The sequence below is a fragment of the Apteryx mantelli genome, chromosome 40 (assembly GCF_036417845.1).
Source record: "Apteryx mantelli isolate bAptMan1 chromosome 40, bAptMan1.hap1, whole genome shotgun sequence".
Taxonomy (NCBI): domain Eukaryota; kingdom Metazoa; phylum Chordata; class Aves; order Apterygiformes; family Apterygidae; genus Apteryx; species Apteryx mantelli.
This window is the reverse complement of record NC_090017.1, coordinates 23,084-46,970: the sequence shown is the minus strand read 5'-3', so window position 1 is coordinate 46,970 and position 23,887 is coordinate 23,084. Positions and strand designations below refer to the sequence as shown.

Genomic DNA, 23,887 nt, shown 5'->3' with positions numbered 1-23,887 from the left:
GGGGTAAGGGAGAAAGGGGCTTGGGTATGGGGGTGGGGCTTGGGCAAAGGGGTGGGGCTTGGAAGGGGGCGTGGCTTGGAAGGGGCCTGGGAAGGGGGAGGGGCTTGGGAAGGGGAGGGGCTTGGGAAGGGGAGGGGCTTGTGAGGTAATGGAGCTGGCGAGGGGAAGGGCTCAGGCAGGTGCTTGGGGGCTAGAGGCCGTGGTGGGGCGGGGCTTAGAGGGAAGGGGCGGGGTCTAGGGGAAGGGGCGGGGCCTGGGGGAGGGGCGGGGCTCCCGGGAGGACCCAGGCGTGCGGCCCTCCCCCCCCCCGCAGGCGAGCCCAACTTCATCAAGCAGTTGCTGAGCCTGGACCGGGACAACATCCCGGAGCGGGTGCTGCGGCGCGTCGGCGCCTACTGCGCCCAGCCCGACTTCCAGCCCGAGGTGGTGGGGCGGGTGGCCCGCGCCGCCTGCTCCCTCTGCATGTGGGTGCGCGCCGTCGAGGTGGGTGCCCCCCCCCCCCACCCGCCCGGGGTCGCCTGGGCCCCTCCCGGACGCCCCTCCCGGACGCCTGGGTCCCGTCCCGTCCCGTCCCCCCCGCAGACGTACGGCCGCGTGCACCGGGTGGTGGAGCCCAAGCGGGTCCGCGTGGCCGCTGCCACGGCCCGGCTGGCCGAGAAGCAGGCGGCCCAGGCCGAGGCGCAGGACAAGCTCCGCGAGGTGGGTCCTAGTCGTCCCCCCTCCCCCCGTTCCCCCCGTCACCCCCTGTCCCTTCGCTGTTCCTCCTCGCTTGTCCTGTGCCCTGTCACCCCTGTCCTCCCCCTGTCCCTCCCCATCTCCTCCTGTCTCCTTCTGTTCCCTCCTTTTTGTCCCCATCCCCTCCTGTCACTTCTGCGTGTGTTGTCCCCAAGCGTGTCCCTGAGCGTCCCCCTGTGTGGTCCGCGTCCCCGCTCTGTGTCCCTGGTCCATGTCCCCAGGCTGAGCCGTGTCCCCAGGCCATGTTACCGTGTCCCCAAGTCATGTCCCACATCCGTGGTCCGCGTCCCCGAGCCGCATCCCCAGTGGCTGTTTCCAGTCCGCGTCCCTGAGCTGCGTCCCCGAGCCACGTCCCCGCGCCACGTCCCCTGTCCCCGCACCGCCTCCCCCGTCCCCGCGCCACGTCCCCGCACCGCGTCCCCGCAGGTGGCGGAGCGCCTGGAGCGCCTGACGCGGGAGTACGAGGAGAAGCTGGCGCAGAAGGAGGAGCTGGGCCGGCGGGCGCAGGACACCGAGGCCCGGCTGCAGCGGGCGGCCCAGCTGGTCGAGGGGCTGGCGGGCGAGCGGGGCCGCTGGCAGCGCTCCGTCCAGGTGGGCGCCGGGCACATCCGCCCCGCGGGGGGGCAAATCTGCCTCTTGGGGGGGTAAATCTGCCCCTTGAGGGGGTAAATCTACTCCTAAGGGGGCAGATCTGCCGCAGGGGGGACACACAGATCGGTCCCAACGGGCGAGCGGGGCCGCTGGCAGTGCTCCGTCCAGGTGGGCATGGGGCAAATCTGTCCCTTGGGGGGGGCAAATCTGTCCCTTGGGGGGGTAAATCTGCCCCTTGAAGGGGTAAATCTACCCCTAAGGGGGCAGATTTGCCGCAAGGGGGACACACAGATCGGCCCCAACGGGGTGAGCGAGGCCGCTGGCAGCCCCCATCCGGGTGGGCGTGGGACACATCTGCCCCTAGGTGGGGCAAATCTACCACCAGGTAGGGAATCTACCCCCTGGGGGGGTAAATCTGTCCCTGGCGGGGGTAAATTTACCCCAAGGGAGCAGATCTACCCCTGGGGGGGGCCGCTTAGAGCGTGGGGGCCGAGGTGACGTGGGGACACGGCGGCCTGGGGGGCCCCAGAGGCCGAGGTGACGTGGGGACACGGCGGCCTGGGGGGGGACACAGCAGCCGGGGCGACGCGGCGACCACGGCAGTCTGGGGGGGACGCGGTGGCGGCGGGGGGGACGCGGCCGTTGGGGACACGGCGGCCGTTGCTTCCGGGGCCGCGGGGGGCCGTTGGGGGAGAGGGGGCCGCGGCGGGGGCCGCAGCGGTGACGCGGGCGGCGGCGGCGCAGGGGCCTGGACGAGGCGCTGGCCTCGGTGACGGGTGACTGCGTGCTGGCGGCCGCCGGCCTGGCCTACCTGGGCCCCTTCGCCGCCCCCGACCGCCACGAGCTGCTGGCCCGCGCCTGGGAGCCCGAGGTAGCCCGGACGCCTGGGCCCCTGGGGATGGAGGTGGGGGGGATCCTGGACGCCTGGGCCCCTGGGGATGGAGGTGGGGGGGGAGCCCGGACGCTTGGGCCCCTGGGGGTGGAGGTGGGGGGGAGCCTGGACGCCTGGGCCCCTGGGGATGGAGGTGGGGGGGAGCCTGGACGCCTGGGCCCCTGGGGGTGGAGGTGGGGGGGAGCCCGGACGCTTGGGCCCCGGGGGGGGCTGGGGGGGGGGCCCGGATGCCTGGGCCCCTGGGGATGGAGGTGGGGGGGAGCCCGGACGCCTGGGCCCCTGGGGATGGAGGTGGGGGGAGCCCGGATACCTGGGCCCCTGGGGATGGAGGTGGGGGGGAGCCCGGACGCCTGGGCCCCTGGGGATGGAGGTGGGGGGGGGCCCGGACGCCTGGGCCCCTGGGGATGGAGGTGGGGGGGAGCCCGGACGCCTGGGCCCCGGGGGGAGCTGGGGGGGCCCCGGACGCCTGGGCCCTGGGAGAGGGGAGCCCTGGATGCCTGGGAGCCCGAGGTAGCCTGGATGCCTGGGCCCCGGGGCGGGGCTGGGGGGGCCCAGGACGCCTGGGCCCCTGGGGATGGAGGTGGGGGGGGGGCCGGACGCCTGGGCCCCGGGGGGGGGCTGGGGGGGCCCCGGATGCCTGGGCCCCTGGGGATGGAGGTGGGGGGGAGCCCGGATGCCTGGGCCCCTGGGAAAGAGGAGTCCCGGACGCCTGGGTCCTCAGGGAATGGCAGACACCTGGTTCCCTGGGGACAGGGGAGGGGGCCCCGGATGCCTGGGTCCCTGGGTGGGGGGGTCCCGGACACCTGGGCCCCCAGGGACAAGGGAGGGGCGACACCCGGACGCCTGGGTCCTTTGGGGTGGGGCAGGGTGGCAGGAGGAGCCCCGGACGCCTGGGTCCCCGGGGACAGCGAGGGGCTGTGGGGGGGGAGGGGGGGGGGGTTGCGGCAGCCCCCCGGACGCCTGGGCCCGCGTCGGCGGGGGGTGCCGCGACGGCCCGGACGCCTGGGCCCGCAGGTGCGGGGGCGGGGGCTGCCCTGCGCCCCCCGGTTCTCGCTCTTCGCCTTCCTGGCGCCCCCCGGGGCCGCGCGGGCCTGGGCCCTGCAGGGGCTCCCCAGCGACGCCTTCGCCACCGCCAGCGGCGTCATCGTCACCCGCAGCCAGCGGTGAGCCCCCCCCCCCCCCGGGACGGGGAGCATTGCGGGGGCACTGGGGGGTACTGGGAGGGCAGTGGAGGGGCCCTGAGGGACACTGGGGAGCGCTGGGGGGTACTGGGAGGCACTGGGGGGGCACTGGAAGCCCTGGGGGGGCACTGGGGGAGCCCTGGGGGGTACTGGGAGGCACTGGGAGGCACTGGGAGCCTGGGGAGGGGCACTGAGAGACACTGGGGGAGCCCTGGGGGGTATTGGGAGGCACTGGGGGATACTGGGAGCCCTGGGGGAGCCCCGGGGGGGCACTGGGAGGCACTGGGGGGCATTGGAAGCCCTGGGGGGGGGCACTGGGAGGCACTGGGGTGTACTGGGAGCACTGGGTGGACTAGAAGATGCGATTTGGGGGCACTGGTTATACTGGGGGACACTGGGAGCCCTGGGGGGGAGGGTACTGGGGAGGTGGGGGTACGTGGGGGCTTTGAGGCACTGGTTCTACTGGGAGCACTGGTTCTACTGGGGGGCCTGGTTGTCCCGGGAGCTTTGGTGGCCGTGGGGGGGGGGGCTGCGGGCCTCCCTGAGCCCCCGTGTCCCCCCCCCGTGTCCCCCCCCCCCGTGTCCCCAGGTGGCCCCTCATGATCGACCCCCAGGGCCAGGCCTGCAGGTGGATCAAGAACATGGAGGAGCCGCGGGTGAGCCCCGGCATCCCCCCCGTCCCCTCCCGGCGTCCCCCGGTCCCCCAGGGCCCCCGGTGTCCCCAGTCCCCTCCCCTGTCCCCTCCCGGGGCCCCTCCCGTGGTCTCTGGGGTCTCCGGGGTCCCCCCCGTGTCTCCTGTGGGTCCCCCTGTCCCCTCCCGTGCCCCCTGGGATCCCACTGTCCCCTCCCATGTCCTCAGGGTTCCCCGTGTCCCCTGAGGATCTTCTGGGTGTCCCCCCTCCCGCAATCCCCTGGGTGTTCCCCATGTCCCCTGGGTGTCCCCTGGGTGCCCTGCATGTCCCCTGGGTCCTCTCATGTCCCCTGTGTGCTCCTGGGTGCCTCTTTGGTCCTTGGGGTCTTCCTAGGTGTCCCCAGGGTCCTCCCATGTTCCCCTGGGTGTCCCTTGGGTCCCCTGGGTGTCTCCTGGGTCTCCCAGGTCCTCCTAGATGTCCCTGTGGTCCTCCTGTGTTCCCTGGGTGTCCTTTATGTTCCCTGGATCCTCCTGGTTGTCCCCAGGATCGTCCCATGTCCCCTGGGTGTCCTCCATGTCCCCCAGGTCTTCCTGGGTGTCCCCTGGGTGTCTCCTTGGTCCCCCAGGTCCTCCTAGATGTCCCTGTGGTCCCCCCATGTCTCCTGTGGGTCCCCCTCTCCCCTTCTGTGTCCCCCGGGGTTCCCCCGTGTCTCCTGGGATCCCACTGTCCCCTCCCATGTCCTCAGGGTTCCCCATGTCCCCTGAGGATCTTCTGGGTGTCCCCCCCCCCAATCCCCTGGGTGTTCCCCATGCCCCCTGGGTGTCCCCTGGGTGCCCTGCATGTCCCCTGGGTCCTCCTGGGTGCTTCTTTGGTCCTTTGGGTCTTCCTAGGTGTCCCCAGGGTCCTCCCATGTTCCCCTGGGTGTCTCCTTGGTCCCCTGGGTGTCCCCTGTGTCCTCCTGGGTGTCCCCTGGGTCCCCTGGGTGTTTCCTTGGTCTCCCAGGTCTTCCTAGATGTCCCCGTGGTCCTTTCATGTCCCCTGGGTGTCCCCTGGGTCCCCTGGGTGTTTCCTTGGTCCCCCAGGTCTTCCTGGGGGTCCCCATGGTCCTCCCGTGTACCCTGGGTATTCTCCATGTCCCCCGGGTCCTCCTGGGTGTCCCCAGGATCGTCCCATGTCCCCTGGGTATCCTCCATGTCCCCCAGGTCTTCCTGGGTGTCCCCTGCGTTCTCCTGGGTGTCCCCTGGGTCCCCTGGGTGTTTCCTCGTTCCCCCAGGTCCTCCTAGGTGTCCCCGTGGTCCTCCTGCGTCCCCCAAATGTCCTCCATGTCCCCTGGGTCCTCGTGGGCGTCCCCGGGGTCCCGCCGTGTCCCCCGGGCGTCCCCGGTGACGCGGCGCGGCGCCCAGGGCCTGCGGGTGTCGTCGGCGGAGGCGGCGGCGGAGGCGCTGGGGGTGCTGGAGCGCGCCGCCCCCCTGGGGCGCCCGGTGCTGCTGCAGGACGTCGCCGAGGAGCTGGAGCCCGGCCTGCGCCCCGCCCTGGCGGCCCCCCGCCCCGGCCCCGGTCAGCCGGACGCCTGGGCCCCCGGGGAGGGGGGCGGGGGGGGGCCGGACACCTGGGCCCCTGGGGAGGGGGAGCACCCGGACGCCTGGGCCCCCTGGGGAGGGGGAGCGCCCGGACACCTGGGTCCCTGGAGTGGGGGAGCACCCGGACGCCTGGGTCCCCGGGGAGAGGGAGCACCCGGACGCCTGGGTCCCTGGGGAGGGGGAGCACCCGGACGCCTGGGCCCCCTGGGGAGGGAAAGCGCCCAGACACCTGGGTCCCTGGAGTGGGGGAGCACCCGGACGCCTGGGCCCCCTGGGGAGGGGGAGCGCCCGGACGCCTGGGCCCCCTGGAGTGGGGGAGCGCCCGGACGCCTGGGCCCCCTGGGGAGGGGGAGCACCCGGACGCCTGGGTCCCCTGGGGAGGGGGAGCACCCGGACGCCTGGGCCCCCTGGAGTGGGGGAGCGCCCGGACGCCTGGGCCCCCTGGGGAGGGGGAGCACCCGGACGCCTGGGCCCCTGGGGAGGGAAAGCGCCCAGACACCTGGGTCCCTGGAGTGGGGGAGCACCCGGACGCCTGGGTCCCTGGGGAGGGAGAGCACCCGGACGCCTGGGTCCCTGGGGAGGGGGAGCACCCGGACGCCTGGGTCCCCTCAGGGAGCTGTGCAGGGTGTGTGGGGCCCCCCGGACGCCTGGGCCCGTCCCCCCCACCCCACCCCACCCGCAGCCCCGCCTGACGGCTGCCCCGACACCCCCCCCCCGGCCCCAGATGGGCGGCTGCTGCTGAGCTTGGGCGAGGGCGCCGTGGAGTGTCACCCAGACTTCCGCCTGTACCTGGCCACCAAGCTGCCGAACCCCCATTTCCCCCCGGAGACCGTCGCCCGCACCACCGTGGTCAACTTCACCCTGCTTGAGCAGGTAACGGGGTGGTGGGGGGGGGCGGCGGCGGTGCCAACAGCCGCGGCAGCGGTGCCAACAGCCGCGGCGCCGGTGTAACCCGCCCGCCGCCGCCAGGGCCTGGAGGCGCAGCTGCTGGCGGCGGTGGTGCGCGAGGAGCGCCCCGAGCTGGAGGAGCAGAAGGAGGCGCTGGTGGCGGCCATCGGCGCCGGCAAGGCCCGCCTCGCCGAGCTGGAGGACCGCATCCTGCGGTGGGTGCGGGGCCGCGCCGCGCCGCCCCGGTGGTGTCCCCCCCGCCCTACCCTGTGTCACCCGCCGCCACCGCGTCACCCGCAGGCTGCTGGACGAGGCGGCCGGCTCGCTGCTGGAGGACGCGCAGCTGGTGACGGCGCTGCAGCGCTCCCAGGCCACCGCCGCCGAGGTGGCCGAGCGCCTGGGCAGCAGCCAGAGCACCGAGGTCGGCATCGACCGGGCCCGCGAGGTGAGCGCCCCTCGGCGTCCCCCCCAGTCCCCCTGGCCCCCTCACCGCCGCCTTCGGCCTCGCCCACGCTCGGCCTCGCCCCCGCAGGCCTACCGGCCCTGCGCCCAGCGCGCCGCCCTCCTCTTCTTCGCCCTGGCCGACATGGCCAAGCTGGAGCCCGTGTACCAGTTCTCGCTGGACGCCTACGTGGAGCTCTTCGGCCTCAGCCTGCGGCGGAGCCCGCGCGGCGGCAAGCTGGAGGAGCGCCTCCGCACCCTCAACCACTACCACACCTACGCCGTGTACAGGTCCGCCGCGCCGCGCCACGGCCCTGCCCGCTGCCGTGGGGCTGGGGGACAGGCCTGTGCCTCTACACGCAACTACAGCGGGGATGGGTGACACGGTTACAGTGTGGCTGGGGGCAGGCCTGCGCCTGTACGTGCAACTACAGCGGGAATGGGTGACATGGTTACCGTGTGGCTGGGAGACAGGCCTGCGGCTGTATGCGTAGCTACAGCGGGGACGGGTGACACAGTTACCGTGTGTCTGGGGGACAGGCCTGCGCCTCTACGCGTAGCTACAGCGGGGACGGGTGACACGGTTACTGTGTGGCTGGGGGGCAGGCCTGCGCCTGTACGTGCAACTACAGCGGGGATGGGTGACATGGTTACGGTGTGGCTGGGAGACAGGCCTGCAGCTGTATGCGTAGCTACAGCGGGGACGGGTGACACAGTTACCGTGTGTCTGGGGGACAGGCCTGCGCCTCTACGCGTAGCTACAGCGGGGACGGGTGACACGATTACCGTGTGGCTGGGGGCAGGCCTGCGCCTGTACACATAACTACAGCAGAGACAGGTGACATGGTTACGGTGTGTCTGGGGGGCAGGCCTGCGGCTGTACGCATACAGTAGCTACAGCATGTAAGAGTGACAAGGCTGCCTCTGCACAGGCACCATAACTGCGGTGGGTACAGGTAGTGCCTGCGCTGGGTGTGGGTGACACCCATAGGGTAGGTACAGGCGATACATCTACGCCATGTGCGGCTGACACCCGTACATCAGGTGCGGGTGACACACCTGTACCATGTGCAGGTGACACAGCTACACTGTGTGCGGGTGACAGCCTTACAGCGGGTACGGGTGATATGCCTACACCGTGTGTGGGTGACACACTTGCGCCACATATGGGTGGCGCCCCTACACTGGGTACGGGTGACCCTGGGAACAGGTGACGCCCCTACACTGGGTCCGGGCGACACCCCTACACCAGGTACAGGCGGTGCAGCTACACCGGCGCCGCACCAGCCACTACCCCCGCTTCCCCCCGCCCCTCCACCGGCTCCCAGGCGTGCGGGCGCAGGGGCCCAGGCGTGCGGGCACCCCCAGCCCCCCGGCGGCTCCCAGGCGTGCGGGCGCAGGGGCCCAGGCGTCCGGGCACCCCCAGCCCCCCGGCGGCTCCCAGGGGTGCGGGCGCAGGGGCCCAGGCGTGCGGGCGCCCCGGCCCCCCGCAGGGACCCAGGCGTCCGGGCGCCCCCAGGTTCGCCTGCCAGGGCCTCTTCGAGCGCCACAAGCTGCTCTTCAGCTTCCACCTGTGCGCCCGGATCCTGGCGGCCGCCGGCAGCCTCCGCCCCGACGAGTTCGGCTTCTTCCTGCGCGGCGGCGCGGTGAGTCCCCCCGCGACCCACCGCCCTGCAACCGCGCGCCCCACAACCGCTCTCCCCACAGCCGTGCGCCCCACAGCCTCGCAACTCCCTACCGTAGACGCCACAACTGCGTGCTGCACAGCCACACGCCCCACGGCCATGCGCCCTACAGCCGCGCGCCCCACAACCACATGCCTTGCAGCCGTGCGCCCCACAACCATGCACCCCCCAATTGCACACCCCACAACCGCACGCCCCACAACTATTCACCCAACCACGCACCCCACAACCGTGCACCCTACAACTGTGACCACCCCAATGGCGCACCCCACAACTGCACACCCAACTGCTCACCCCACAACCATGTGCCCCACAACCATGCGCCCTACAACCACGTGCCCTACAACCACCAACCCCACAACCGTGTGCCCCACAACCGCGCACCCCACAACCACCCACCCCCCAACTGCACATGCCACAGCCACGCGCCCCACAACCGCTCACCCAGCCGCGCACCCCACAACCACGCACCCCACAACTGTGCCCACCCCAACGGCACACCCCACAACTGCACACCCAACTGCTCGCCCCACAACCGCCAACCCCACAACTGTGTGCCCCACAACCACGTACCCCACAACCACCCACCCCCCAACCGTGCATGCCACAGCCATGTACCCCACAACCGCACGCCCCACAGCCGCCAACCCCACAACCACATACCCCGCAACCACCCACCCTCAACCATGCATACGACAACCATGTGTGCCACAAACGCGTGCCCCACAACCGTGTGCCACACAACCGCACGCCCCACAGCCGCCAACCCCGCAACCACGTACCCCACAACCACCCACCCCCAACCGTGCATGCCACAACCATGTGTGCCACAACCGCGTGCCCAACAACCATGTGCCCCACAACCGCCAACCCCACAAACGCATGCCCCACAACCGCACACGCCACAACCGCCAACCCCACAACCGCGCACGCCACGACCGCGCGCCCCACAACCGCGCGGCGCCCCGCTGAGCTCCCGGCGGCACGGCACGGCGCAGGTGCGGGCGCGGGAGGAGCGCATGGAGAACCCCTGCGGCGGGTGGCTGCCGGCGGCCGCCTGGGCCCACGTCGCGGCGCTGGACGAGGTGCCGCACTTCCGCGGCCTGAGCCGCTCCCTGGAGCTGCTGCCGCGCGACTGGCGCCGCTGGTACCGCAGCGCCCGGCCCGAGAGCGCCCCGCTGCCCGGTACGGCCCCCCCCCCCCCCCCCCGGCGCCGGACGCCTGGGCCCCGCGGCGGGGGGAGGGGGGGGGAGTCCCCGGATGCCTGGATCCCTGGGGAGGGGGGGAGCCCGGATGCCTGGGCCCTGGGCAGAGGGGGAGCCCGGACGCCTGGGCCCCTGGGGGTGGGGGGTCCCGGACGCCTGGGCCCCATGGCAGAGGGGGAGCCTGGACACCTGGGCCTTGGGGAGTGGGGGAGCCCGGACACCTGGGCCCCTGGGGGTGGGGGGGTCCCGGACGCCTGGGTCCCCGGACGCCTGGGCCCCCTGGCGGGAGGGCCCCGGACGCCTGGGTCCCTGGGGGTGGGGGGTCCCGGACGCCTGGGCCCCCAGGTTGGGTGGGTCCTGGACACCTGGGTCCCCGGACACCTGGGTCCCTTGTGGGTGGCCCGGACGCCTGGGTCCCCCAGACACCTGGGTCCCTGGGGAGGGGGAGTGCCCGGACGCCTGGGCCCCACGGCGGGGGAGCCCCCACACGCCTGGGTCCCCAGGGCAGGGGGCTGGGGGTGCCCGGACACCTGGGTCCCTTGGGAGTGGGGACACCCAGACACCTGGGGCCCTGGGGAGAGGGGGCGCCCGGATGCCTGGGCCCCATGGCGGGTTGGGGACACCCAGACACCTGGGCCCTGGGGAGTGGGAGCATCTGGACACCTGGGCTCCTGGGGGGGGGTTTCCCCGGACGCCTGGGCCCCCGGGAGGAGGGTGCCCGGACACCTGGGTCCCCGGAGAGGGGTTCCCCGGACGCCTGGGCCCCCAGGGAGGAGGGTGCCCGGAGAGGCGGGTGCTGACGGCGGCCCGGCAGGCGAGTGGCAGGACTCGTGCAACCAGCTGCAGCGGCTGCTGCTGGTGCGCTCGCTGCGGCCCGACCGCGTGGCCGCCTGCGTGGCCGCCTTCGTGGTCTCCACCCTGGGCTCCGAGTTCGTGGAGCCGCCGCCGCTCGACCTGCAGGCCGTGAGCGCAGGAGGGGGGACGCGCGGGGCGGGGGGACACGGATGGGGACACGGATGGGGGACATGTGGGGGGGGGGAACATGGGCGAGAGACGTGAATGGGGACACGTGGGGCAGGAGGACACGGATCAGGGGACACGGATGGAGCCACGTGGGGCAGGAGGACGTGGGTGGGGGACACGGATGGGGACACGGGGGGCAGGAGGACGCGGGGGACACAGATGGGGACACATGGGGGGGGAACATGGGCGGGAGACGTGAATGGGGACACGTGGGGCAGGAGGACACTGATCAAAGGCCACGGGGCCACATGGGGCAGGAGGACACGGGTGGGGGACACGGATCAGGGGACACGGATGGGGGCCACGTGGGGCAGGAGGACACAGATGGGGACGTGTGGGGCGAAGAACACAAAGGGGGGACACGAATGGGGACACGGGAAGGGGACACGGATCAGGGGACACGGATGGGGGCCATGTGGGGCAGGAGGACACGGGTGGGGGACACGGATCAGGGGACACGGGCAGAGGGACACAGAGGGGGGCACAGACAGGGCCACGTGGGGCAGGAAGATGCGGGTGGGGACCCGTGGGGCGAAGAACACAAATGGGGGACACGAATGGGGACACGTGGGGAAGGGAACACGGGTCAGGGGACACAGATGGGGGCCACGTGGGGCAGAGGGACGTGGAGGGGGACACGAATGGGGCCACGCAGGGCGGAGAACGCGAGTAGGGGCCACGAATGGGGACACCGAGGGGGCGCAGGCGGGGCGGAGGGCGCCGTGGCGGTGGCCGTGGCGGTGGCGGTGGCGGTGACGGCGGGCTCCGGGCGCAGGCGCTGGCGGCGGCGGGGCCGCGGCGGCCGCTGCTGCTGCTGGTGGCGCCGGGGGCGGACGGCGAGGGGCCGCTGCGGCGGCTGGCGGAGGCCGCGGGGGCCCCCGGGCTGCTGCGCCTGGCGCTGGGCCCCGGCCGGGAGGCTGCCGCCACCGCCCTGCTGCGCCGGGGCCTGCGCGAAGGTCAGTGCCGCCGCCGCCGCCGCCGCCGCGGGGGACGCGACGGGGAGGGACGGGCACCCCGGGGCGCGGGGGGGCGGTCGGGAACGGGACCCTGGGGTAGGGGTGGTCGGGGACCCCCTCTGGGGTCTAGGTGTTCAGGGTTCCCAGGGTCCGGGTGTTTGGGGACCCCGGGGTGCGGGTGTTTTGGGACCCCGGGATGGGGGTATTCAGGGTTTCCAGGGTGCGGGTGTTTGGGGATGGGACCCTGGGGTCCAGGTGTTCGGAGACCCCGGGGATGGGGGTAGTCGGGGACCCTGGGATGGGGGTGTTTGGGGACCCCAGGTTCCGGGTGTTTGGGACCCCAGTGTCCAGCTGTTCAGGGACCTTGGGGATGGGGGTGTTTGGGGACCCCAGGGTGCAGGTGTTCAGGGTCCCCAGAGTCCAGGTGTTTGGGGACCCCAGGGTGCAGGCGTTTGGGGATGGGACCCCGGGATGGGGGCGGGCCAGGGACCCTGGGGTCCGGGTGTTTGGGGACCCTGGGACGGGGGTATTCGGGGATCCCGGGGTGGCGGGTGTTTGGGGATGGGACCCCAGGGTGCAGGTGTTCGGGGTCCCCAGAGTCCGGGTGTTTGGGGTCCCCAGGGTCCGGGTGTTTGGGGATCCCCGGGGTCCGGGTGTTTGGGGTCCCCGGGGTCCGGGTGTTCGGGTGTCCCGGGATGGGGCTGGTAGGGGACCCCAGGGTGCAGGTGGTTGGGGGGACCCCAGGGTCCGGGTGTTTGGGGTCCCCAGGGCGCAGGTGTTCGGGTGCCCCGGGATGGGGCTGGTAGGGGACCCCAGGGTGCGGGGGTTCGGGGGCCCTGGACGGCGGTGCTCGGGGACCCCGGGGCGCGTGCGGGCACCCCAGGGGCGCCGGAGCCCCGCGGCGGGCGGGCGGGTGCTGGCGCGGGCGCGATGACGACGGCGGCGGCGGCGTCTCCCGCAGGCGCCTGGGTGCTGCTGGCCGAGGGGCACCTGGCGCCGGGGGGGGCCCTGGGGCGGCTGGCGGCGCTGCTGGAGCCCGGCGCCCCCCCCCCGTCGTCACCCCCCCCCGCCGCCACCTTCCGCCTCTGCCTCTGCGCCCGCCCGCGGCCCCCCGCCGCCCCTCGGCCTGCTCCACGCCGCCCTCAAGGTCGCCGTCGAGACGCCCACGGTGAGCTGCGACCCCGGCCCCAGCCCCGTCCCCCTCCCGGTGTCCCCGTCCCCGTCCCCCTCCCGGTGTCCCCATCCCCGGCCCGGTGCCCCGGCCCCGGCCCCGTCGCGCTGCTTTGTCCCCGTCCCCTCCCAGTGCCTCCTTTCTGTCCCAGTGTCCCATCCCCGTCCCCGTCCCCATCCAGGTGCCTTGGCCCCATCCCCATCCCCGTCCCCCTCCCAGTGTCCCCATCCTCGTCCCCATCTCGGTGCCTTGTCCCCATCCCCGTCCCCATCCCAGTGCTTCGTCCCCATCCCCATTCCCATCCCAGTGCCTCATCCCTGTCCCTGTTCCCATCCCCGTGGTTGCTCCCATCCTGGTGCCGTGTCCCCATCCCCGTCCCCACCCGGTGCTCTGATCCCATCCCAGTGGTCTGTCCCTGTCCTCATCCCTGTCCCCTATGCCCATCCCGGTGCCCTGTTCCCGTGCTGCGTCCCTTTGCCGTGTCCCCATGCCCGGGCCTGTTCCCGTGCCCTGTCCCTGTGGCTTTGCTCTGTCCCCGTATCGTGTCCCTGTCACCGTGGCCTGTCCCCATCCGCATGCCTTGTCCTCGTGCCCTGTCCCCATGCTTGTCTCCATGCTGTGTCCCCGTCCCCATGGCTGTGCCCTGTCCCTGTCCCCGTGTCCTATCCCCGTCCCTGTCCCCATGCCATGTCCCTGTCCCCATCCTCATCCCCATCCCCATGCCTTGTCCCTGTCCCCATGCTGTGTCCCCGTCCCCATGGCTGTGCCCTGTCCTTATCGTTGTGTCCTATCCCTGTCCCCGTCCCCATCCCCATGCCCTGTCCCTATGCCGTGTCCCCGTCCCCATGGCTGTGCCCTGTCCCTGTCCCCGTGTCCTATCCCTGTCCCTGTTCCCATGTCTTGTCCCTGTCCCCATGGCTGTGCCTTGTCACTGTTCCCGTGTCTTATTCCTGTCTCTGTCCCCATCCCCATCCCCTGTCCCTGTGTCCTATCCCTGTCCCTGTCCCCATGCCGTGTCCTGTCCCCATGCTGTGTCCCCGTCCCATGGCTGTGCTCTGTCTCTGTCCTCATGTTGTGTCCCCATCCCCATGGCTGTGCCCTGTCCCTGTCCCTGTCCCCATGCCGTGTCCCCGTCCCCACGGCTGTGCCCTGTCCCCGCGTCCCCGTGCCGTGTCCCCGCGTGGCCGTGGCCGTGCGCGGTGGCGGCGGCGGCGGCGGCGGTGGCTGACGGCGGGGCGCGCAGGGGCTGCGGGCCACCCTGGGGCGGCTGCTGGCGGGGGCGTCGGAGGCGCTGCTGAGCGGCAGCCCCCAGCCCGGCCGCCACCGGCGCCTGCTGCTGGCGCTGGGCGCCCTGCACGGGCTGCTGGCGCGCGGGCCCGCGTGCCGCGCCTCGGCTGGAGCCGCCCTACGCCTTCGCCGACGCCGACTTCCAGGTGCCCCGGCGCCGGGGGGCATCCCGGGGGGTCCCGGGGGGGGCTGCGGAGGGCTCCCGGGGGGCTGCAGAGCGTCCTGGGGGAGCTGCGAGGGGTCCTGGCCTCGGCCCTGGGGGGCTGCGGGGGGTCCTGGGGGTCCCTGGGGGGGCTGTGGAGCATCCCGGGGGGGTTGCGGGGGGTCTGGGAAGTCTGGGGAGGGTCCTGGGGGGGTCCCAGGGGGGCTGCGGAGGGCTCCCGGGGGGCTGCAGAGCATCCTGGGGGAGCTGCGAGGGGTCCTGGCCTTGGCCCTGGGGGGCTGCGGGGGGGCCTGGGGGTCCCTGGGGGGCTGTGGAGCACCCCAGGGGGGTTGTGGGGGGTCTGGGGAGTCTGGGGGGGTCCTGGGGGGTCCCAGGGAGGCTGCGGAGGGGTCCCGGGGGGCTGCAGAGCGTCCTGGGGGAGCTGCGAGGGGTCCTGGCCTCGGCCCTGGGGGGCTGTGGGGGGGCCTGGGGGTCCCTGGGGGGGGCTGCGGAGCGTCCCGGGGGGGTTGCGGGGGGTCTGGGGAGGGTCCTGGGGGGTCCCGGGGGGGCTGCGGAGGGTTCCGGGGGGCTGCGGGGGCTCCTGGGGGGATGCAGAGCGTCCTGGGGGAGCTGCAAGGGGTCCTGGCCTTGGCCCTGGGGGGCTGCGGGGGGGCCTGGGGGGCTCTTGGGGGGTCTCTGGGGGGCTGTGAGGGGTCTGGGGAGTCTGGGGAGGGTCCTGGGGATCCCGGGGGGGCTGTAGGGGGCATGGGGGGGGCTGCGGAGGGTCCTGGGGCTCAGGGGGGGGCCCGGGGACCATGGTGGGGGGGGGGGGGGGCCGCGGGGCTGCCTGTGACCCCCCCCCCCGCGTCCCCCCCCCTCCCCCGGCGCAGGCGGCGGAGCAGCTGCTGGCGCTGGCGCTGGCGGAGCCGGGGGAGCCGGGGGCGGCGGCGCTGCAGGGGCTGGTGGCGGCGGGGGCCTACGGGGGCCGCGTGGCCGACGCCTGGGACCGGCGCCTGCTCCTCGCCCTGGCCGCCCGCGTCCTGGGGCCCCCCGCGCCCGCCCCCGGCACACGGTGAGGAGGTGCCGCCGCGGAGGGGGCGGGGCTTGCACGCGTGCGGGGGGGCGGGGCTTGCACACACGTGCGGGGGGCAGGGCTCGCACGAGGGACGACAACACGTGGTGGGGGCGGGAACGCGGCCCGTCCCCTCCCCAGAGACTCCCCAGTGGAGGGGAAAGCTGTGGGACCGCCCCCCTCTGGGGGGAGGAGGTGGGGCTTGCACTAGGGGGTGGGGCTTGCACACGTGCGGGGGGGCGGGGCTTGCACAAGGCAATAGGGTTCCCCCCACCCACCCAGCCCAGCTTGGGCCAGTACAGGGGGGATGTCATGTGGAGGGGGTGGGGCCATGAGGAGGGGGAGGGGCTTATGCAGATGTAGGGAGCATCCTGCCCCTCCTGCTGGGTGGGGATATGCAAATTGAGGGCCTCCAGGGGGTGGGGATATGCAGATGCAGAAGGAGCTATGCAAATTGAGGGGGGACCCAGTGGGCAGAGTGCTGATGGTGAGGTATGGGGATTGGGGGAGGGGGGCTCGGTGGGTGGGGCCATGCAAATCAAGGAGGGGGTTCCCAGTGGGTGGGGCTATGCAGATTGAGCATCCTGGTGGGCAGGGCCATGCAAATTAAGGCAAGGTCTCAGCAGGTGGTGGGGTGCCAGTGGGCGGGGCCATGCCAATTCAGGGAAGGGGGGGGTCCCAGTGGGCGGGGCCACAGGGTGCTGTGGGCGGGGCCAGCTCCCTGCAGGGAGCAGCCCCAGCCCCAGCCCCAGCCCCAGCCCCAGGGTGGGGGGCGGGGCCTCTGCGTGGGGTGGGCGTGTCCCCGCACTGAGGCCCCGCCCCCTCCCCAGGCTGCTGGACCTGGAGGGCTGCGTCGTGCCGGCGGACGGGCCGCTAAGCTCCTACCAGGCCTTCGTGGAGCTGCTGCCGGGCCACGACCCCCCCGAGGCCCTGGGGCTGCACCCCAACGCCGCCGTGGGGCCCGGGGCCGCCGCCGCCGCCCGCCTCTGCGCCGACCTCGGCGCCCTGCAGCCGCCGGGGCCCGGGGCGCCCCCCACCCCCCAGCCCGCCGCCGTGAGTGCCGCCACCCCCCCCCACCCCGGCTCCCCCCCAGCGCCGCCGCCGCCTCACCCCGCCACCACCGCCGCTGCTCTCGCCAGGTGCTGGAGATGGCCGCCGAGGTGCTGGGCCGCCTGCCGCAGGCCCTCGAGTGTCCCGGCACCGAGGCGGTGCTGGCCGCCGACCCCTCGCCCCTCACCACCGTGCTGCGGCAGGAGATGCGGCGCTACAACGCCCTGCTGCGCGTCGTCAGGTGGGGCGCGCGCCCAGGGCGCATGCGGGGCGCGGGGCACGCACACGGGATGCACGCGTGGGACGCACACGGGACGTGAGACACGCACATGGGACATGGGACACGCACGCAAGACACATGGGATACAGGGCACACGCACGGGATGCACATGGATGCAGGGTGTGCACATGGGATGCACATGGGACACGTGGGATGCACACATGGGACGCACAGGCACAGGACACACGAGAGACACACGGGATGTGGGGCACACACACAGGTTGCACATGGGACATGGGACACGCAGGACACAGCACGTGGGGCAGACACAGGAGGTGGGGCAGAAGACATGGACATGCACATGGGACATTGGGACACGTACGTGGGACACGCATAGGACATGGAACATGCACACAGGATACACATGGCACACGGGATGCATGCATGGGACATGGGACACACACGGGACACAGGACAAACGCATGGGACACGGGACACACGCATGGGACACGGGATGGGCACCCAGCACCCGGAGGGACGCATGACGTGCAGGAACCCCTGGGAGGGACATGGGACACCGGCAACACGGACACGGGGCGACACGCGAGGAGCACGGGGTGGCAGGGGGACGAGGGGCGCAGAGGGAGGCGGGGGCCTCCGCCTTTGGGGGGAGGGTCCCCCTGCGCAGGGGGGCGGCGCCCGGACGCCTGGGTCCCGCAGGGCCTCGCTGGAGGCGCTGCAGCGGGCGCTGCAGGGGCAGGAGCTGATGTCGCCCGAGCTGGAGGAGACCTTGGAGCACCTGCAGCAGGGGCGGGTGCCGCCGCCGTGGGGCAGGGTGAGCCGGACACCTGGGCCCCCTGGGTGGGGGGGGCGCCTGGATGCCTGGATCCCTTGGAGAGGGCGCCTGGACTCCTGGGTCCCCGGGGTGGGGGGGCGCCCGGACGCCTGGGTCCCTTAGAGAGGGTGCCCGGACGCCTGGGCCCCCTGGGTGGGGGGTGCCCGGACGCCTGGATCCCTTGGAGAGGGCGCCGGACGCCTGGGCCCCCTGGGGTGGGGGGGGTGCCCGGACGCCTGGATCCCTTAGAGAGGGCGCCCGGACGCCTGGGCCCCCTGGGTGGAGGGGGTGCCCGGACGCCTGGGCCCCTTAGAGAGGGCGCCCGGATGCCTGGGCCCCCTGGGTGGGGGGGGGGCGCCCGGATTCCTGGGCCCCTTGTGGGGGTGCCAGATCCCTAAAGCAGGAGGGGAACTAGGGACATCTGGCTGCTGTTGCCCATATATGGTCATGGGGGGGTGGTGCCACATGGTGCATTTGCATAGTCAGTGGAGCTCGGCCGAGTCCTGCCCCTTTGCCCATATATGGTTGTGGGGGTGTGTGGTTGGCCTGTGCAGGGGGAGGGCCCCCACAGGGCTCCGCCCCTTTGTCCTTATATGGAAGGAAGCCCCTACAGCTCCCCCCACATGCCCCTCTGCTGCCCCCCTGCCTTCCCACATCCCCCCCAGGGGCCCTGTGTCCCCCCGTGACACCTCGCAGGGCCCCCCAAGCCCTGCCGTGCCCCCCTGGCACCCCCCGTCCTGCCCCCCCGGCACCCCCCCCCCAGGGACCCCCCAGGGACCCCCATTGCCCCCCCATTTCCCCCCCAGGTCCCCCCAAGCCCTCCAATCCCCCCCCAGGGACCCCCAGGGACCCCTATATCCTGCCCAGGACCCCCATGTCCCCCCCAGACCCCTCCACATCCCCCAATGCCCCCCCCGGACCCCCCCACATCCTCCAATCCCCCCCCAGGGACCCCCATATCCTGCCCAAGACCCCCATTGCTCCCCTATGTCCCCCAATCCCCCCCCCCCAGGGACCCCAGAGCCCCCTATATCCTGCCCAGGACCACTATGTCCCCCCCAGACCCCCCCACATCCCCCAATCCCCCCCCAGGGCCCCCCCTGCCCCCCCAGTGTCCCCCAGTCCCCCCCTAGGGACACCCAGGGACCCCTATATGCTGCCCAGGACCCCCATTCCTCCCCCACGTCCCTCCCATGACCCCCCCACGCCCCCCAATCCCCCCCCAGGGTCCCCCACGCCCCCCCCAGTGTCCCCCAGTCCTCCCCCAGGGACCCCCAGGAAACCCTCTGTGCTGCCCAGGACCCCCATTGCTCCCCCACATCCCCCCCAGGACCCCCCCACGCCCCCCAATCCCCCCCCAGGGACCCCCAGAGCCCCCTCTGTGCTGCCCAGGACCCCCATGTCGTCCCCCCCCCCGTGTCCCCCCCCAGGCCTACGCCTCGCGCAAGCCGCTGGGCTCCTGGCTGCAGGAGCTGGGGGGGCGCCTGGCGCAGGTGGGGCGCTGGGCGGCCACGGCGCGGCCCCCCCCCCGCCTCTGGCTGGGGGGCTTCACCGCCCCCCCCGCCGTGCTGGGCGCCCTGCTGCAGGCGGCCGCCCGCCGCGCCCAGGTGCGCCCGGACGCCGGGGCCCCCGGGGACCGGGGGGGGGGCGTGGGGTGGGGGGGGTGCAGGGACCCCTGGGAGGTTGGGGGGGCGCCTGGGTCCTCTTGGGGGGGGGGTCCCAGACACCTGGGTCCCTGGGGAGGTTGGGGGGGGCACCTGGTCCATCTGGGGGGGGGGTCCTGGACACCTGGGTCCTTTTGGGGGGGGGACACCTGGGACTTGCGGGGGTGGGGGGGCACCTCGGTTCATCTGGGGGGCTCCCGGACACCTGGGTTCATCTGGGGGGGGTCCCGTAAGCCTGGGTCCCTGGGGGGGGGGGGACACTTGGGTGCCAGGGAGACTGGGACACCAGGGTTTTCGGGGGGGGGGGGGCTGGATAGACAAGTGCTCTGGGGGGGGGACGATGGATGCCTGGGTCTCTGGGGGTGGGGGGGACGCTTGGGTCCTCTGTGGGGGGGTCGCCTGGGATCCATGGAGGGGGCATCTGGGTCCCTGGGGGGTGGGGGGGGCAGGATGCCTGGGACCCTCCGGGGGGGGGCATCTGGGTCCGTGGGGGGGGGGATGCCTGGGTCCCCGGGGTGAGCGGGGGTCCCGGACGCCTGGGTCCCCTTGGGGGGGGGGAGGGATCCCAGATTCTTGGGTCCCTTTTGGGGGGGGGGGGTTCCCAGGTTCCTGGGTCCCTTTGGGGGGGGTCCCGGACGCCTGGGTGCCCTTGGGGTGGGGGGGGATCCCAGATTCTTGGGTCCCTTTTGGTTTTTTTTTTCCTAAATTCCTTGGTACCTTTTGGGGGGGGGTCCCCAATGCCTGGGTCCCTTTTGGGGGGGGGGTTCCCGGTTCCTGGGTCCCTTTTGGGGGGGGTCCCCGGCTGCAGCGGGTCCCCGCCACCCCCCCCCCAGGTCTCCGTGGACTCGCTGACGTGGGACTTCAGCGTCGCCACCGTGGACGACAGCAACCTCGTCTACGCCCCCAAGGTGGGGGGGGGGTTGGGGGCGCCCGGACACCTGGGTCCCTGGGGGGGGGGGGGGCACCGGGTGCCGGGGTGCCTTGAATGGGGGGTGGGGGGGGGGAAGATGCACCCGGACACCTGGGTCCCCATGGCCATCGGGGGGGGGCACAGGAGCACCGCAGCCCCCCCGGACGCCTGGGTCCCAACAGCCATGGATGGGGGGGGGTGGGAGCTCCGTGGCCCCCCCCCGGACGCCTGGGTCCCCCCCCCCCGCAGGAGGGCGCCTGGGTGCAGGGGCTGCTGCTGGAGGGGGCGGCCTGGGACCGGCGCGCCGGCTGCCTGGTGGACGCGGAGCCCTGGAGCTCGTCGCCCCCCTGCCCTGCGTCCTCTTCCGGCCCGTCGAGGCCCGCAGGAAGAGCCCCCGAGGTGCGCGGGGGGGGGCCACGGGGCTGGGGGGGGGTCGGGATGGGGTTCGGGGGTTCGGGGGGGTTGTTTGGGGCGGTTTGGGGGTCTGGGGGGGGGGGGTCACGGCGTGGCCGGGTTGGGATTCGGGGGTTCGGGGGGGTCGTTTGGGGGCGGTTTGGGGGTCTGGGGGGGGGGGTCGCGGTGTGGCCGGGTAGGGATTCAGGGGGGGTCGTTTGGGGGCGGTTTGGGGGATCTGGGGGGGGGGTCACAGCATGGCTGGGTTAGGATTTGGGGGTTCGGGGAGGTCATTTGGGGGCGGTTTGGGGGATCTGGGGGGGGGTCACAGCATGGCTGGGTTGGGATTTGGGGGTTCAGGGAGGTCAGTTGGGGGCGGTTTGGGGATCTGGGGGGGGGTCACAGCATGGCTGGGTTAGGATTTGGGGGTTCGGGGGGGTCGTTTGGGGGCGGTTTGGGGATCTGGGGGGGGGGTCACGGCGTGGCCGGGTTGGGATTCGGGGGTTCGGGGGGGTCGTTTGGGGGCGGTTTGGGGGATCTGGGGGGGGGTTGTGGCGTGGCCGGGTTGGGATTCGGGGGTTCGGGGGGGGGGCAGTTTGGGGGGTTTCGGGGGGGGGTCGCAATGGGGCTGGGTCAGGTTCGGGGGCTCCCCACGGCCCTGTCGGGGTTGCGGGGGGGGGGGCACCCAGGGGTCAGGGGGTCAGGGGCCGGGGGTGTGGGGGGGGGGGCTCCTGTGACCCTTGACCTTGACCTCATCCTCACCCTGGGTGTCCCTGCCCCCCCCCACGACCCTGGTAACCTCTGACCCCTGCTGCCCCCTGACCCCAAATGCCCCCTGACCCTGGGTGGCCCCTGACCCCCATCCTGACCCTGTGGCCTCCCCCCAACCATGACCCCTGCCCTTTGCCCTGAGGCCGTGGCCCCGCCCCCTGCCCTTCACCCCTCACCCCCGGGGCCATGGCCCCGCCCCCTGCCCCTTGCCCCCAGGCTGAGGCCCCGCCCCCTGACCCCGGCCCCGCCCCCCAGGGCTCTACGCCTGCCCCTGCTACGCCCACCCGGGCCGGGAGGGCGACGGGCCGCGGCCCTCGTTCGTGGTGGCCGTGGAGCTGCGCGCCGGCGCCCCGGGGGCCGCGCACTGGGCCCAGCGCGGCGCCGCCCTGCTCCTCGCCCTCGACACCTGACCGGGGCCCCGCACACGCGTGTGCACACGCACCCGCACACGCGTGTGCTCCTTCCTCCACCGCACATGTGTGTGCTCCTGCCCCCTGCACGTGTGTCCTCCCACCCCGCACACGCGTGTTCTCCTTCCTCCACCGCACACATGCATGTTCTCCCTGCCCCCCACGCGTGTCCTCCCCTGCCCCTCACACGCATGTTCTCCTCCCCCCACACGCATGTTCTCCCCCCGCCTTGCACACGCATGTTCTCCTCCCCTGCCCCGCACACGCGTGTCCTCCCCCCACCCCGCACACGCGTGTGCCTTGTCGCTACGGTCCCCCCCAATAAAGCCCCTCCGTGGCCGCCCGGCTCTGCTGCGCCCCTCGGGCGGGGGTGGGGGGGTCCCGGACGCCTGGGTCCCCGCGGGGGGGTGGTGGGGGGGGGGGGGAGGGTGGCGGCGGCGGCGCTTTGCGTGTTGCCATGGCAACAGGCAGGAACGCGCCCCCGCCCCGCGCGCCGGTGATGTCAGCGCGGCGGCGGCCAATCAGGGCGCGGCTCGGGGCTGTTGCTCGGGGACGGGAGGGGCGGCGGCGGCGGGGGGGGGGTTGGGGGTGAACAGCTGCTCGCGGCGGCACGTGCGGGCGGCGCGGCGCGGGGTGCGCATGCGCGAGGGGGGGGGTGTGCGGGGGAGGGTGCGCGCATGCGCCGGGGCGGTGGGGTTTGGGGGGGGCGCGCATGCGCCGGGCGCGCGCGCGGCCTCGTGCAAAGGCCGGGGCACGTGGGGCTGGGGGGGGGGGGGGGTGCAACGGCCGCGCATGCGCAGCTGCGTGCAAGGGACGGGCGCGCGGGTGCTCGTGCAACGGGCGGGTATCGGGGTGCTTGTGCAACGGGCAGGTACGGGGGTGCTCGTGCAAAAGCCCGGGTGTGCACGGCCTCGTGCACCCGCCGGGCACGGGGGTTGTTGTGCAACGGCCAGGCACGGGGGTCCTCGTGCAACTGCTGTGCATGCGCAGCCGTGTGCAACAGCTGCGCACACATGTGGCCGTGTGCGGCTGCTGCACACGGGGGTCCTCGTGCAATGGCCGTGCACGTGTGGGCCTCACGCGGCTGCCCGCCCGCGTGGCCTCGCACCCCGGTGTGGCCTCACGCGGCCCCCGTGCACGCGTGGCCTGGCGTGACCGCTGTGCACGCCAACACACTCCCCCCCCACCGCCGGGGCTTGCACGAGAGCAGGGAGGGGAGCACGGGGGGGGGGGCACGAGGACCTGCCCGCCCCGTCCGGCGTGTGCACACGCGTGTGCAGGGGGCTGTGGCAGCGCAGCCAGTGCGTGCACACGCGTGTGCAGGGCCGAGCACGCGTGTGCGAGCGGCGCCCCTCCCCCCCGCCGGCGGGGCACGCGGGACACGGGATAAAAATAGCCGGGGGCGCCCCTCCCCCACGCCGGGGGGGGCGGGGCGTGGCCCGGACGCCTGGGTCCCTCCGCGGGGAGGGGAGGGGGGGCGGGTCCTGCGCGCGCACGTGCGGTGCCGCCGCCTGGGGCGGGGCCCGCCGCTGCCGCCACGCCCCCTCCCCTCCCCACTGCCGCCCTCCATTGGCTGGCGCAGCACCGCGGGCGCTGCCATTGGCTGCCGGAGCCCCGGTCGACCATTGCGGACGTGCCTGGAGCCAGGGGGGCTCCGGCGCCCCTCCCCCCCCACCCCCCACCCCCCCCCGGGGACCCGCCCCGGCCCCTCGCGCCCTTCGCTCCGGTTGCGCCCTGCACACGACGGGCACACGCGTGTGCATGCATGCATACGACATGCGCACGCGTGTACGCGCACGGCATGCACACGCGTGTACACGCACACGCACGGCATGCACACGCGTGTGCGTGTCTGCGGCCCGTGTCCCCAGCTGCCGGGGCACAGATGAGCGCACGCGTGGGGACGCCTAACACGTGTGCACGCATGCGCATGGGTAATGCACACTCCTATAGGTAACATGTAACATATGGAGGTATGCGTGTACATGTATGTGCATGCATACGTGTTCAGGGTCTGCACACACGTGTAGGCACATCTGCTGAACGCATGTGCACGCGTGTGCCCAGTGCATTTGCTCAATATGGCCTGTGACCGCGTGCACACGCGTGCACACGCATCACCACGGACATGCAGCGTGGCCCTTCCCCTGAGG

General features: G+C 73.4%; 1 protein-coding gene across 1 annotated transcript in view; it reads left to right on the top strand.

Annotated features, from left to right (window-relative positions):
* Positions 1 to 21,813, top strand: part of LOC136995230 (dynein axonemal heavy chain 2-like) — a 57,325-nt gene extending 35,512 nt beyond the window's left edge. The window contains 26 exon segments of the mRNA XM_067315054.1: positions 314 to 483; positions 583 to 699; positions 1,162 to 1,379; positions 2,071 to 2,197; positions 3,233 to 3,381; positions 3,989 to 4,055; positions 5,435 to 5,588; positions 6,336 to 6,484; positions 6,581 to 6,714; positions 6,800 to 6,944; positions 7,032 to 7,231; positions 8,460 to 8,586; positions 9,624 to 9,810; positions 10,645 to 10,793; positions 11,629 to 11,809; positions 12,771 to 12,977; positions 14,280 to 14,413; positions 15,300 to 15,481; positions 16,312 to 16,534; positions 16,621 to 16,772; positions 17,472 to 17,586; positions 19,017 to 19,193; positions 20,084 to 20,158; positions 20,410 to 20,488; positions 20,491 to 20,559; positions 21,580 to 21,813. Coding sequence (XP_067171155.1) covers positions 314 to 483; positions 583 to 699; positions 1,162 to 1,379; positions 2,071 to 2,197; positions 3,233 to 3,381; positions 3,989 to 4,055; positions 5,435 to 5,588; positions 6,336 to 6,484; positions 6,581 to 6,714; positions 6,800 to 6,944; positions 7,032 to 7,231; positions 8,460 to 8,586; positions 9,624 to 9,810; positions 10,645 to 10,793; positions 11,629 to 11,809; positions 12,771 to 12,977; positions 14,280 to 14,413; positions 15,300 to 15,481; positions 16,312 to 16,534; positions 16,621 to 16,772; positions 17,472 to 17,586; positions 19,017 to 19,193; positions 20,084 to 20,158; positions 20,410 to 20,488; positions 20,491 to 20,559; positions 21,580 to 21,734 — 3,842 coding nt within the window. The 3' untranslated portion in view covers positions 21,735 to 21,813.
* Positions 21,814 to 23,887: the final 2,074 nt, after the last annotated feature.